This window comes from Caloenas nicobarica, chromosome 2 (genome assembly GCF_036013445.1).
Source record: "Caloenas nicobarica isolate bCalNic1 chromosome 2, bCalNic1.hap1, whole genome shotgun sequence".
NCBI lineage: Eukaryota > Metazoa > Chordata > Aves > Columbiformes > Columbidae > Caloenas > Caloenas nicobarica.
This window is the reverse complement of record NC_088246.1, coordinates 123438540-123453834: the sequence shown is the minus strand read 5'-3', so window position 1 is coordinate 123453834 and position 15295 is coordinate 123438540. Positions and strand designations below refer to the sequence as shown.

The following is a 15295-nucleotide window of genomic DNA, read 5'->3' as shown; positions in this document are numbered from 1 at the left end:
TTACCGAATTCAGAATAATGTGTTACATCAGTTTGCCATATTTCATTAGCAGTAATCCCTCATGGATTAACATCCTTTTTGGATGGCATAGGTGCGAACTGTTGACAATCAGGGCAGGACATAAGAATGCTCCTGGCCTGATCCTTTGTAATTTGAAATTGTCGATTTAAGGACCTTGCATTCTGGTGAAAGAATTCATGATAATTTAGCTTGCTCGAAGGCTTTAGGCACAATAAGTGGCATAGCTAGTGCATCAGCCCTCTTATTGCCTTCTGCAAGAGATCCTGAAAGGGCAGTGTGAGAGCGGATGTGCATTGCATAAAAATCATGTCGTCTATGATTTATTAGAAACCATAACATTCTCAATTCAGTCAAGAGGTTTATCTACTTCCTTAAGAAAAGAAGCTTCTAAGTGGTTAAGTATGCCAGCTTCATAATAGGAATCAGCTACAACATTCAAAGGTTCATTACAGAACACCTCAAAAGCAATCCTAACAGCTGTTAGTTCAAGAACTTGTATTGACCCTTGATCTCTTTTTTCCACCTTTTGTTCCCAACACTGGATTTCTGAGTTTAGCCACGTAATTACAACTTTATGTGAGTCACCAGAGGCATCAGTAAAAACAGTCTTGCCATTTACCGGTTGTTGCTGGCAGTGGCGTTTGCTATACACTGGTAAATTACCAATTTCAGCCCACAGTCTGTGTTGAGGGTAAAGAACTGATATGTTCCCTGTGTATGTTGCCAATGCAATCTGGAGATTCTCATCTTTGGTTAATAACTATTGCAAATTCTCTTTTGTTGTACGAATAAATATACATTCAGGGTCTGTCCTATCCATAGCATATAAACGTTCTCTGCCTTTGATTATCAGTTTTGCATACATTTCATTAGTTGTCCAAACTGTTTTCGTTGGTGTGTGAGCTAGAAAAACCCATTCCAACACTCTTACAGAATCACTTAATGATTTGTCCCATTGCAACAGTACTGCAAATGGTTGGAATTTACTAGCTGTGAGCGCCAGCCAAATAGGCAGTTGCAAATAGCGTCACCATCCCTGTTTTTGTTCCATAGCATCAGATACTCTCTGTATTGCTGAACTCAGATACGCACTCTTGATATTGTTTCTCTGGATTTTCTCAGATTTCTGAGAATATGAGAAGAACAAATATTGATTGCCGCGCCGACCAACCACCCTATTAAACCTGTTATGAAACGTGGATCTTTTAACCAGCCTGAAGGGTGCTTTGTGTAGTTGCTTAAAATTTGACCTTGCAAGTATCCATTGTAAAGACAGAACAGAAGTGCTAGCACAGAAGTGAAAAACAGTGTTGGCCTTCCTTGCCGGATCAGAAGGGGAAATCCGAGTGCTCTGTGCGCGTTATGCGCGACAGAGCAGCCCAGCAGGGGACGGCCAGGCCAGGTGGTGGCGACCGCCCCCCCGCAGGCGGCGAGCCTGAGCGGGACGATCCGGGGCGCAGATCCCGCAGCGCCCAGGCGAGGTGGGCGGGCAGCGGCCAAAGTGCCGCCAGGAGCACCGGCCGCAGGGAGGGGATGGAGCGGAGCAGCCGGGCGGAGGCGGCGCCCAGGGCCACCAGCCTGGAGGAGAGGAGCTCCGGCAGCCGACACGCCTCTGGTCTCGCCGCCACCACCCCGCATTTCCCTGGGAAGGGTTAATTGGCTCCCCTTTCATATTCAGCCTTGAACGACGTTCACTTGCCCATTGCCTGCCTTTTCCACATTTTGGACAGTCTCTAGGAGATACAGCCTTTGAAGTCTGGCATGCATACTTTGTGCAATCTTTCTTTACGTGACCCAGGGCTCCACAATGAAAACATCTCGATTTCTGTTTTGTTTGTGATACTTGTAACTGTGCTGCTAAGGCGGTAGCTAGAGAGCTGGTATAATGTTCAGTTGACCCTGTGTTTTGACATGCTCTCACCATGTCTGCTATAGTACACCTTTCCCTATTCCTAATACCCTGTAACACATGCTGACAATCCGCATTAGCATTTTCAAAAGCCAGTTGTTTTAGTATCAGCTCACGAGCTGCGTCATTGTCAATTTGTTGCTCCAAAGCAGTTTGCAAGTGGTCTGAAAACTGCACATAAGGTTCTTGTGATCCTTGCAAGATTTTTGAAAAGGGCGTATTGGCAACCTCCAGTAACTTCCGAACTGCTTTCATTGCTAGTTTTGCTATTACACCATATATGTCTCTGGGATATGCAGCTTGATTCTCTGGCAAAGCATGGGCACCTTCCCCAGCTAAATGACTGCAATCAGTCCCTCTTTGCTGATATGCATTATCAATAATCTCTATAGTACAGTTCTGAAAATCAGATAGCCATGCAGTATATTGAGTAGTGGTTAAAATCATTTTCAACAAAGAACGCCAGTCATGCGGAGTAAGTACGTAGGAGGAGCTTAACACTTCCAAAAAATTTATAACAAATGACAAAGTAACCCCATTTTCTTTAGCTAATGTCCATAATTCCTTTATGACATCATAAGGTAGCTGTCAAAAGCCTGGAGTTTGCCATTAATGATAGACCACAGAGCATGCTGTAACCACTTTCCAGTCTCCTGCTTTCAAAGCCTCTTCTCTGCATTTATCCCACGTGGTTAAATTAGTGTGCGCTTTTGGTTGCAAAGTATCATCCGGGGGAAATAAATTAGGCTCTCGCTCCAGGTCCGTTGGGCCAGGGTCAAGGGGGTTGTTGGGTGACTCCCACAAACCATCTTTTGTCTAAAGCATTTGCTGTAGCATACAAGTGGGGGCTTCGTTATCAGCCAGCCCTTTCTCCGCTACTGCATCCATGGTTAGTGCATGACAAGGGAGGAGCAGAAGGTTCACAGATAGTTGCGACCTGCGGAACTACTTCCTTCTGAGCTGCTTTTAAAGTAGACATAATTTTCCCCCAAGTAGATAAATGTTCACAAGCAGCATTATTTCCAGTCGCTACCTGTTCGAATAGTTCTCGTCCAATTGTGTGCCATGCCTTCAACTGAAATGTACCAGTTGTAGGAAAGTCCGGCACATGATTAGCAATCCATTCTAATAAAGTCGCTGGTCAGACTCCTGGTATGTCCTGATTTTACTTTCTTAATAAACGTTGAAGGACATCTAGGCTTTGTCTTTGTTCAAGGGATAACTTCCCTCCCATGGTTCCCATTTGCTCACCTTTTCTTGGTGATCGGTGCGTACTTTCCTGGTTCCCAGTTCTGTTTCCCTGGCTCTGTTTCCTGGTCCTGGTTCAATTGGGCTTCGCTACTGGAACAACTGCTTCCTTTACAGCTGCGTTGAAAGTCCATATTCCAGGGCACCATTTGTAGTGAATGAGGCACGGACTCTCTTTAAGGTGCGAAGAGAGACACTTATTACAAATTCAGGCTTGCATTTATACTTGCTGTGATGCTTGCTCAAGCATCTGCTGATTTGCTAAGTTAGTCATTACATAAGCGATATATTTTGTGTTCCCACCAAAGTTGCTGTATGTTTTTGGTCTATCACAAGTTACCCCCCTGTCCTTGATGTATCAATCAGTATACAGTCCTTGCTTCTTGTATTTTTCCACCAACGCTTGTTCTCACGCTGTTGACTCTTGTAGTTTCTCACAGGCCTGATGTCAGAATACTGCCACACTTGTTCCCTGTGTTGTTATCTGCTTAGTATAGTCTAATACTGAAACAGTTCTGATAAGTGGACAAATAGTTACTCTATGTGGTTTGAACTTTGTTAGAACCGTATACTTGGTCTCCTCCTAAATTCAGAATAATATTCCTTATTATTTGAAAGTAATGAGCTTATTTCATGACATTGCCTAAGGAACCAACATCAAAAGCAGTAGTGGGTTCCTGCAGATTCGGATTGTGTCCATGCAGACAGAATTCTACTGCTTGCTGCCCCACACTCAGAGATAAGTTCTTTGGCGCTTGGGATAAACATATAAAAATAACTTTGGGAGGATTTGTTGTAATATCTTGCATATGTGCCCTGAAACAGTCATGTCTCTGTTGTACGAATTGACTTGTGGTTTATTAGCTTGCAGGTGACTTTGAAAACATGTTATTTGAAAGAAACTTAGCTATGGTTTCAGGCTAATGAATTTAGAGTTCAATGTTAGTTCAGTTTGAGCTCTAAATAGTTCAGAAAACAAATCTTTTGTGTCTCATTATTGTATTTGATTGCTTTCACAAGGGGATTTTTTTTTTTAATGTTTCCTGCATTTACAACAAGGTGCTGCAGCTCATCTGGCAATGAATACCCGGTTGAATACTTAGGTGGCATTAGGGTGTTTTTACATAGCAGTTTCTTTGGGCATGTCTCTGTTCTATGACAGATCCTGACACTTATTAGATTGCCCGTCTGTTACATGGTTTCTGAAAAGTAAAGAAATATGAATTTGCCACTCTAGGTAATACTGGTTTGCTCTCCATTTTCTAGGAGTCAGACTGCTGGGACACAAGCTTCTGGTTTGGTTAAATTTGGGTAAATCACCACAGGTTAGACTCCTGTATACAGAGTGTCAGTGCTGGTCATCAGTATTATAACAAGCAATATCAGTTGTGATGATTTTTTTTCCTCACTAAATTTGGTAATTTGTGACTTCTGTTTTGTGTTTGAAAGTGTTTTGCTCAGGAAACAACCTTGTTAAAACTAAAATCTTTAACTGACAAAACTTAGATTCTCAAGGGAGTATCCAGAATTATGTGTTAGAAGCTTCATAGGACAACACAAATTTATAACTTCTTACTTTCATTGTAAACAGAGTACATAGATCTAGCTAAAAAAGCAAATGCTGGCCACTAGTTAAGAGCATGACTCAGGGTGGAAAGTCTTGTCCTATGAAGCCTAGTGTATACATTTCTGTATTACACATTTGAGCTGTGCCATGCAAAGTGAGTTTGTCCAAAGGAAAACAGAACTAACAAAAGTCTCTACCCAGGGCTTTTAAAGAAACATTTTTCTTTGAAGGTAGAAGTCCTGTCTTTATTTTCCCCAGTAAATTGTGATACTCACTTGTAGGAACTACGTTGAAAGTCTTTATGATCAATTTTGATTTTGAAGATGGCTTAAATTGTTTTAGTCTTCAAACTAATGTGTGGTTCTGCATATGCTCTCACTTTTGGAATTGTTCCCAGTAATTTGGAGGAAGGTTGAATTTGAGAAGAGCTTTCATGAGTTGAAAGTAAAACACTTGTGTACATTCCTGGGACATGTATTAGAACACAATTGGGACATACCTTTTCAGCTTCATGTTTTTGGTGTCTTTTTTTAGTATACATTAGGGTAAAACAACCTGTTATTTTACTTCTCAATATGATAATTGAGGAAACAGTAATTCTGCCTTTTTATGTGCTGTGGAATTTGCCTTTAAGTAACTTGTAGACAAAGTCAGTTTAAAAAAGAGAATTCAAAGTGTTCAAGTTGTCAATATTGCGTTAGTCAGCATATGTGAACTTAAATTGTATGGTTGGACTAGAAATAGTCTGAAGAAAATGACTTGCAGGTTTTGGAACTATCTGGATACTGTCCCAGTTGTCTTATTGGTTGATTTTGACTTTAAGAAGTGAGAGGTCATGCAGCAAATAAGTGTTTTGTTCAAACTTGAAATCCTTATTCTCATGTGCACAGAAAGTGACCAACGCTCAGAAAACAACAAGATAAATAGTATATTTACTACAGAGTTATAGAAATTTGTAGTAGCTTTTGGTTTCCTTTGAGTTTCATGTGCAAGTATGCTTGTATATTCATTTTTCATCTGCTGGTAGCTTAGGTAGCGGTGATTTGAAGGGCAGTGGAATTTTGTCACGCTGCTTGAGACAAAGCTTGGACCTTTAAAAAGAGAGGAGGTGTTTATAACTTTCAGGTTTTGTCAGTGTTAATTCTGAAAAGTTCAGATAAAATGTTCTGCACTTTTGTGGTTTGTTTCAGGAAGATAAATATTGTTGGGCTCGAAGTTCTTTTTTGTGTATGCATATGTGCTGCTGTGTGTTCAGCAGCAAATAAGTTCTGAAATACTAATGTGCTGGGTTTTTAACACTGCTTTCTCACTGTATTTGTATAACTTTTCTTCATGCATGGTTTTCTCACAAGTACTGGAGCAGAGGAAGGTTATGTGTTCAGTCCGGGTTTAACAATATGCTCTACCTGCAAAAAGTACTATGATTTTATTTTTTGGAGAGTAGGTAGATATTAAAACCCAGCATTCATATATGGTCAGAAGAATGTTTTCCATGTAGTATGTTATTGATGAAATATTGAGCTGAAGGATTTATTGTATGACTTTTGTTTTACTTCCTCATTTTGGTATTTGATTAGTAGGCACTTTGAGGGGGATAGTCTCTTTTTTTCTTAAATTGGTAAACTTAAAATAGTTACTTTTCTTCTAGTAGTTAAAACTTTGGAATTTAATCGGCATTGCTGTTAGTGCACTTTTAGTAAGATATGGTACTTGCCATGTGTAGGTCTCTGTTTTAACTCTGCCAAGTTGGGTGGTAATTAAATTCTCACCTATGGCAGTAAGATGCCTCTGTCATCCAGTTGTTTAACAGAAAATATTCCACATTGGTTTGCATATACTGCGTCTCAGGGCGTGTTTTAGAGTTTTGTAGACACTCTGCACTGCTGCACATCATGCTTCATCTGGTTTATTAATCAGTGGAAAACTTCAATTAATTATATGCCCTGCTGTTTTCTTTGTGCATTTCTTGCATCTGATACACCTGCCCTTCTTCTGCCTGATCCTGCAATTCATTGTCTTGTTCTGAGCTTCTGCTTGGTTCACCAATTGTTTTCTCCTTAATGGACTTTGTTTGCCAGCTCCTTCTGTTGGATTAGTACAAGCATTATTATTGATGGATGTGCACACTGAATATTTTATATTAACAGCATTTAATTAATTTTATAAGGTTCATTTGGAGCTGCAGCTTTCACCTACCTGTTTTGAAGATATTTCACAGTAAATCATCTCTACACTTTTTGTGTCATCTAATTAAATTTTTTATTTAAGAATAAAGGAAGTTTTGTTATTTTTGTTTGAAGTTTTAAAGTGTACCATTTTTTAGCTCTCTAAATTAAACAACTTTTGTATTAAGATTTTCTAGATGTCTCACTTTACCGTGGTAACTATATAAAACATTAATAATCTGAAGTGATTTGCGATTTTTGTTGGATTTTTTTTTTTTTTTTTTTTTTTTAGGAAATGTATGAGGTTGCCAAGAAACTTTGCTCCTTTTGTGAAGGTCTCGTACATGATGAACATCTTCAGCATCAAGGCTGGGCTGCCATAATGGCCAACTTGGAAGATTGTACCTACTCTTACCAAAAGCTGCTTTTCAAGTTTGAAAATGTATATTCAAGCTATTTGCAGTCCATAGATGAAATCAAGTTGAAACTTACACAGTAGGTTTGCCATTAACCTTCAGCCTCAGTCTCCAAAGTGACTATATTTTCAACTTATTTTTTTAGTGTTATATGTCTGGTGTTCTAATTAAGTGCATTCTTTCGGTTCTATACTAGTCATTTTTTTAACTGACATTTTTTCCCTGTATTCATCAGCAGACAGAAACCTGTATTTAATTATGTGGAAGATATGCTCATTAACGAACAGCTGTTTAAGAGCTGGAGTCCTTCCAAATGTGCACTAGAAATAGCTAGATAATAAATTTAGACTTTAATCAACATTTTAAAATACATATTTGTACTTTTGAATTAATTGCTTTTTAATATACTTGAGCAGATATTAATGATGATCTGTGTTGGAAGTATGAAGTCATAACACAAACTTTGGATATGTATGTATACCTTTGAGTGGGTGGGCGTGAGTGTATATATATGTGTGTGTATACTTGTACTCTGCAAACTCTGGATGTTACTTCAAGGAAAATCTTTGATGTCTTTCTGAACATTATAGTATGGTATTTCTGTGAGTGATTTGCCTAATAGAATGTAAGTGGATGTCAAATACATAAAGAAATAAAGCATAAATATGTTTTACCTTAAAAAAAAAAAAGTTTAGCTTCATAGGTTTTATCAAATCTAGAGAAACTGTTTGAACTCCACTAATAAGCATTGGTATCCACACAGGTTGGAAACATAGAAGTCCAAGTTGTGTGTTCAAAAAAATTAAAAGGGGGCCATGTCTCAGTTTATCCAACTGTTCTTTTTTCATTGCATTATAAACATACGCTTACTTGGAAGTTTAGAAGAGTTCATATTCAGTAGTGGAAGAAAGCAAAAATGGTAACTTCTTTAGCCGTCCCTCCTATTTTGAAAGGGTAGTTACCAAATTCATTTTGCAGTATGCTTCAATTCTAAAATAAATAATACTTTATATTATAGGTGGTTTGTTTCTAAGTTTTTATGTCACATTGGCTTCTAGATAATGATGTTTTTTTCTTTTCACCCTTTTTGAAAAAGCTTGGGTTCTGCTGTTTCTGTCATGGCGAAGATACCACTGCTGGAGTGCCTAACAAGACATAGTTACAGAGAGTGCTTAGGAAGACTGGATTCTTCAGCTGAGCATGGAGGGGCAGAAAGTGAAGAAACTGAGGATGGGAAATCTGCTGAATTGGTGCTTTCTTCTGGTATATCTAAAATGAACAGTAAATCAATGTTAGCCTCATTTTGCAAATCAGTTGAACATTCAGCTTTGGAAGGCACAGATTCGGAAAATGTAAAAGATGATAAGGAATCTGGTCAAGTTGCTGCTGTCCAGGACAATGAAACATCAGTAGAACTGAAAGATGATGATCAGCCTTCCTTCAATGTGTCTTTGTTGGACTGGATAAATGTTCAAGATAGACCTAATGATGTTGAATCGCTGGTCAGAAAATGTTTCGATTCTATGAGCAGGGTAAGTTAACAATTTTTTGAAAATCAAATTATATTGCATTGAATGTTGCTGGTTTTTTTGCGGATGCTGGTGCTTTTGCAGTGGCTCAACTTTTTGTAGCTCATCGTTTCTCAGATAACTTTCTGAATGGAGACCAAAGCAGAAGCTGAGGGGGTGGTGGGAATTTGGGAAGTATTTTAAGAGTTCTTGAGTGTTAAGAATTTGACCTTTAGGGAAACGTATGATTTCACAATGAATGCTTGTTGTCTTGCTGGTTTCTCAGATAGCCATTCCTATTGGAAAACCAATAGCTTCTTGCAAAGTGACTTGACTTATATTCTTTCTTTGCCTTTTTCAGAGAAATTATGCTTATAATGAAAGTAAAGATTTTCCTGGACCCAAGTTAATGTTCTTTGTTTAGAAAATACTGAAGCCTTTGTTTAAATACAGGGCAAATTAATGTAATTAATTGTGATAAATTTACATACTATATGTATGTGCATTCCTTATGAACTGATGCAGTTGTGCTCAGAAGAGCCCAACATGTCGGTTTGTATTTCTTCTGCTGGTAGAATAAAACATTGCTCACTTTCTTTACTTTCCAAATGATTGTTTTAAGCAGTGAGCTTTATAACCTTTTAAAAACCTTTTGCCTAGACATTTCCTTCTTTTGTTGCTTTCATTGTAGTTTGTATTTCTTGCATTGTTTAGCCTTGTTTGCTTATGTATAATTTTATACTATTAGAATTCAATTCACCTTGAACAAAGGCAACAATTTCACTTGTCTTTGACACTTTATTTCTTCCTTAATTGAGACAGTCTTCCTGTCCTATCTTATGCCTAAACCCCATCTGTTGTAGGTAACATTATCATGCAATCAGTTCTGCACATTGCTTTTCCAATTCTATCTTAAAAATAGTTAGAGCATTTGGCTTAATATTAAAGTACTGCTTAAGATTTTGACCTAAATTGTAGTAGTTCAGAAAAGGCTAAGAGAGAGACTAGACTTTTAAAAAGGTTTTTTTAGCAAAAACAATATTCAGTTTTCTGTGTGAAAGACTTGTAATTGCTGAAGCCTGAGACAATCCTCTCTCCTGTTTGTTCAGCAATGCTATAAGGTGCTTTCTACTACTTTAAAACAAGAACGACAAAACCCAGTAGTTTGGTTTTGAGAGAATAAATTCACTTTGTAGGTAATATTAACAGGGCACAAATATAATGTCTTTTAAAAGTCAATATTTTAAGAGACAGACATGAAACAGTTCTTTCCAAATAATTTTTAGTGATACTAAAGATACAAAAATTAAAGGATAACCACTTCAGTTAAAAACTCACTGTACATTTTTTTGGTCAGCTTGTAGTCTTATCTGACATATATCACATGTTTTAGAGAGGCAATCTTGTGTGCTTTTCTGTCCTTGCCTTACCTAAGGCTAGTCAGAAATCCTTTGTTTCAACTATCGTAACTGTATTGTAAGTTAAGCTGATTTGTGTAGGGAAAAAATGTGATTGCTCCTGCAAAAATGAAGGGTTTTTTTTTCTTGGCATAAGCAGAATTGGCAAGTAGGGAAAACACTTTAATCAGACTATTCTGGCCACTACCAGAACAACTATGATTGATCAATCTTGATCTGTTTTAGTTTACAAAAACCCCAAAGCTTTGAAATAATGTGATAGTTGCTGGTTTTCCTTAGGAAAACATTACCTTGTTTCGATAGCAGCACAGAAAAATGATTAAATGTTTGCCTACCATTGAATTAGAATTAATTTCAAAACAGAATTGGCCTGTGGCTGAAAATACTGAATAAATATCTTGCCACGTAATTGTTTTTTTAATATTTACCTGAGATGACACTTTAACATAACAAACTAGGATTAAATGACACTAGTTTGTTGGTTTGGGGGTTTTTTTAAATGATTTTTCCTGCATTCTCCACATGCTCTTTCCTTTTTGGAAATATGAACTATGCAAATGGTTCGTGATTGTAATTCTTGTGTGGAACTCTGAATTCAGGTAGTATTTTCATGAAAGTGTAAAGCATCAGAGTGTGAGCTTTATAACTTTGATACCGATAGTCTTGGCAGAACTGATGTATTGCACAGAGTGCTGCTAGGTGTCTGGTTCTTCGAGTCTCTAGGTGTTTCTACAAAACGACGCTTCTAATTGCAGAAACCCAGGCTGCCGCAAAAGCAGTGGGTAAGTAGGAGCTAACCAGATGTTTCTGTTAAGTGCTGTCGTACCTACTTAAGTAAAAGTCTCTTCTAGCCTTTAAAGACTCGGATAGCAATATTATCTATCAATGAAAGTAGAGCTGAGTGCTACAAATCTAATTAGCTCAAAGATGGGATAAAAAGAATGGATGGAGGAAATACGTTACAGGGTGGAATGAGAGGATTAGGTTCTTTTTTTCTTTTTTTGGTAATAACAGATATACAATTAGTTTATGAAGGTAAAAAAACCCAAAACAGTTGAGAAACTGTTTGGGATGCTGCAGTGGAGTAATGCTAAGTAGGATGGCAATGAAGATGATCCTGTAAAAACCTGTCTGGTTTAATCCCAGAGGCTATTTTTATTACAGTTCTTGAATATGGACAACTCACTTGAGAAAGACCAAGATTCAGACGACCAATCATAACATACTAAAAATTGACCTTTGCAATTTTCAGAAAACTTTGATGTATTTTGTCACACTAATAGTAACACTATTTATTCTGAGAGTTCTGGGCTACCAGTTTTTAGTACTTTCCCTTATGGTCTTGTTTGTTTATTTTTGTTTGTTTATTCTGGCTTTTTGTTTCAAGAAAAAGACCTGTTCTTTATAGTTGCTCCTTAATTTGTAATGCCTTTCCTCTTCAAAGTCCTCTCTCTGTACCCCAGAAGGGTGTTTCCAGAATGAAAAAGTGCTGTGTATGAAAGCTTTTATACAGTTAAATAGCAGATTGAGGGGGAAATAGTTCTTTTATTTGTGCTAATATTGATTCATATAAGCGGCTTATTTTCTGAGGGTTAATTTATGCGTTCTGTGATGTGACATTAACCATGCATATTGATAAAAGAGGCCTGTGTTGTGACAACTAGTATGACCTCACAGGATAGTATCCTTTCCACTAGATTCTCATATAATAGATGGCATACAATAACAATTTTGAATAAATTTGTTCATATTCTGCTAACATGTAATGACTCTAAAGTTATTTTCCTAACTAATCCAGGTTTAGACTAAACTGTCCTATATAAACGATTGTAATTACCTATGCTGATTTTAGAATTAAGGAAATAAAGACTAATTTATGTCACTGCTCTTATAGTGAAACTTGCAAGAGTCACTGTTCATATCTGTGGCATTGGTAGCCTCTTTGTGTTTGAAACACTTTTTTTCTGGATAATGACCTGCGAAGAAGTGTGATGAAATAATTTTTAAAATGTGTTTTTATCAAGAAAAACATTAGCAAAAAGTATTACAAATGTATTATTTTTCCGTAGGATGTTTTCCAGCTACTTAGAGCTGAGCTGCTTGAATAATGAATCAATTAAAACATTCATTTAGTGGAAAAAGGCTAATGGGTCTCGCAGCTTTTCCTTACCACCCTCCCTGCTGCACCTTTCACTGAGTCACGTTCATCGCTTATTTTAATTGTAGCTCTATGAACTCTGTTCCACTGTACACTGTGACCATTAGCTTTAAACTGCTGCTTCTAACTCAAACCTGCCTTGTGCTGTCAACTAATGTCCCGTCCTCTTGTAAGGATTCCAATTTATATGATGGTCTGGTTGGAATACTTCTAAGAAATTCATGCTGTCTTATAAAATCCATTAACTCAGAATTCTGAAACAGGCGACAGATGTAGGCACACATTAGATTAAAAATAAAGGTTATAAAAACTCATGTAGCTAGCTCACGTCACTTTTCAGTGTGTCAACTGCTAATAAAGACTCTTATTTTTTTTTTTTTTTTTTTTTTTAGCTTGATCCAAGGATTATCCAACCTTTTCTGGCAGAATGTCGTCAAACTATTGCCAAACTAGATAATCAGAACATGAAGGCCATTAAAGGCCTTGAGGATAGGCTCTATGCATTGGACCAGATGATAGCAAGCTGCAGCAGACTGGTGAATGAACAAAAAGAACTTGCTCAGGTAATACCATTTGTGTGTGTAACATTGGAAGATGGTAGATTTTTGGTACATGTATGCTGTTAAAGATTACAGCAAAACAATTGCATCTCTCAATGCAAGATAGTTTTCATTTTATTGCACTGGACATGCTCAGAAAGATGCTATATTCACAGTAATTTGGTATTTCAATTTTGGTAGTTTATACATCTTGTGGTCATGTTTTCAGCTCATAACTCCCACTACCACATTAATTTAAATACCTTTTTTAAAAACGTCGAACTAGTTGAAAATGCAACAGTGGGTGGTAGACAGCACCAGAACTGAAGTATAGGGCTTATATTTATGTCACTTCACCTATATAGGAGAATAAATCACTCTACAAAATAAAAATGCCTTACTTAAAATTTCCTAGGCTTAAAGCACTAGGAATGTGCAGAGATGTAGTTCACTGCAACTTTGTCAACTGCATATTAAACCATATATTTTAATAGCTGAAGTATTTCTGTCAACGTTCTCTTGGTTATAATTTGGAGAAATATATTTAATTCCAGTTGAGCCAATCAACATTCTCATAAAAGCACCAGTGTAAAATTGCTGACTTCTGATATGATTCAGTATATGGTGGTGTTTCTGGCACAGAATACATCTAGTTTATTTTTATTTTAGAAATCAGATTTCTTCTGCAAGAGTAAGAATTGCTTAGAATATGGTAAAATTTAAAAACTTTGAATATACCTCTTAAGGTGTTTCTTGTTGTGTAAAGGTGTATCTTGTTAAATACAGTGAATGGTTTACAAACAAGTTGTTCTTTATTAGTGTAAAATTTTGCAAATTAATGTAGAAACTGCTAATAAAAATAGGATCCAATGAAGATGTCTAACAGCTATAAACTTTATAAATAAGTATTTTTAAAGCTTATTTGAAAATGGATATTTTAAATGAGTATTCTTAGCTTAAGGAAAACATCTGGCTTAAATATTATCTTAGTATCTGCCTGTACACATCTCTGTCAAATCTGTCTAATTTCCACTTGGTTTACAGCTACATTTAAAAGCAGGCAACTTTTTGCCAATGGTAAACTGTCAAAGAGCCTGTAGTTTGCAGTTGCTCCTGTGCTGGATACCAGGATGCTGTGAATTGATTCATCTTTGCTAGTTCATCCAGTCTTTCATTAAATGGAAGACAGACATAGAAAAAAACCTCAATCATAGAAAGGGAAAATGATGCATGAAATTGACATCATGCCCAGGTGGCGTGTCCTGAACACTTTCTGTCACACCCACTAATTTGTTGGTTTGTTCTTAATATGTTGTCATCTTCTGACCTTCAACTAGTTAGTTCCAGAGTCAAATAAGTGTTATCCTTATAGTCTAGAAATAGAAAAAAAAAGCTAGAAAGTCAGAAATTCGGTTGGAGGTAGGGAATGATAGATAAGCAGGTTGAATTTAATTTTCAAGGGATATACTGAGTCCTTGGTAACTGATCGCTCAACCATACAGGGAAGAGGGAACGTGCTTAATGGTTTATCACCAAGCACGTAGTGAGAAGAGTAGTATGCCTGCATTAGACAGTGTCGTTTGAAGTGGTTTGATTAAAGGCTATTTTAAGTGTAAAATATATAGCTCCTATATTTTTTTAAAACATGTCAGTGCCATATTAAAGCTTCTTCATTAAATACAGTTTCTGTGAAGTGCTTCAATTAAATTTATACCTAAGATTGTCCTTTTATGCTTTGTTTGCAACTGGAAGTATATTAAAATCTGTATGTGGTCGTTATTTGATGCTCAGATTTTCACCTTTACATCAGAGCTGGGACCAGGAAGAAAGGCAAGGCATGAATTTCTTATTTCTGCTTGCACAGTGGTATATCATTAGTAGGAGTAAGTGAACATTTCCTCCCTATTTTGGGGTGGTTAGAACCCCCTTTCTGAGGAGGAGAGAACTGGGCTGACCGTCACATAGGACCCAGGCTTCCTTCTGCGTCCTCTGGCTGGTATATAAAGGTGAGTGCCACCAGTACATCTGGCAGCATTCTTTAAAAGTGGAGTCTCTCTTCAGATAGTTTCAATGAGTAAGTCTAGAAATAAGTTTCTGCTAAAGCTCAGTCTTACATTGGTGTTTATATTGTAGGCCAGTGCTAAATACAGGGGGATTTAGCATGATGGAAAAGCTGCCCTTGCATCCCCATGCCTGGTTGCCCAGTGCTGTGAGTAATGGTTTTAGCTATGTTTTCCCTCTTTACTCGAAGGTAGAGCCTACCTCAAGGTTACCAATCCCACTTTTGAGTGAGATGCCTAAAAGTCAGTTGGAAAGATACTTGGCCACCTTGTTTAAACGCCACTG

The 15295-nt window shown here is 37.3% G+C and overlaps 1 protein-coding gene across 3 annotated transcripts in view; it reads left to right on the top strand.

The window, feature by feature from the left end:
- RB1CC1 (RB1 inducible coiled-coil 1) overlaps positions 1 to 15295 on the top strand; it is an 84033-nt gene that overhangs the window by 29133 nt on the left and 39605 nt on the right. For 2 of the 3 annotated variants that reach the window (XM_065628210.1, XM_065628209.1), the window contains exons 6-8: positions 7203 to 7405; positions 8423 to 8858; positions 12803 to 12973. In XM_065628210.1, the coding sequence (XP_065484282.1) occupies positions 7203 to 7405; positions 8423 to 8858; positions 12803 to 12973 (810 nt within the window). Of the gene's footprint in view, positions 1 to 7202; positions 7406 to 8422; positions 8859 to 12802; positions 12974 to 15295 lie in introns of those variants that run through there. The other variant, XM_065628211.1, reaches the window with a different exon arrangement.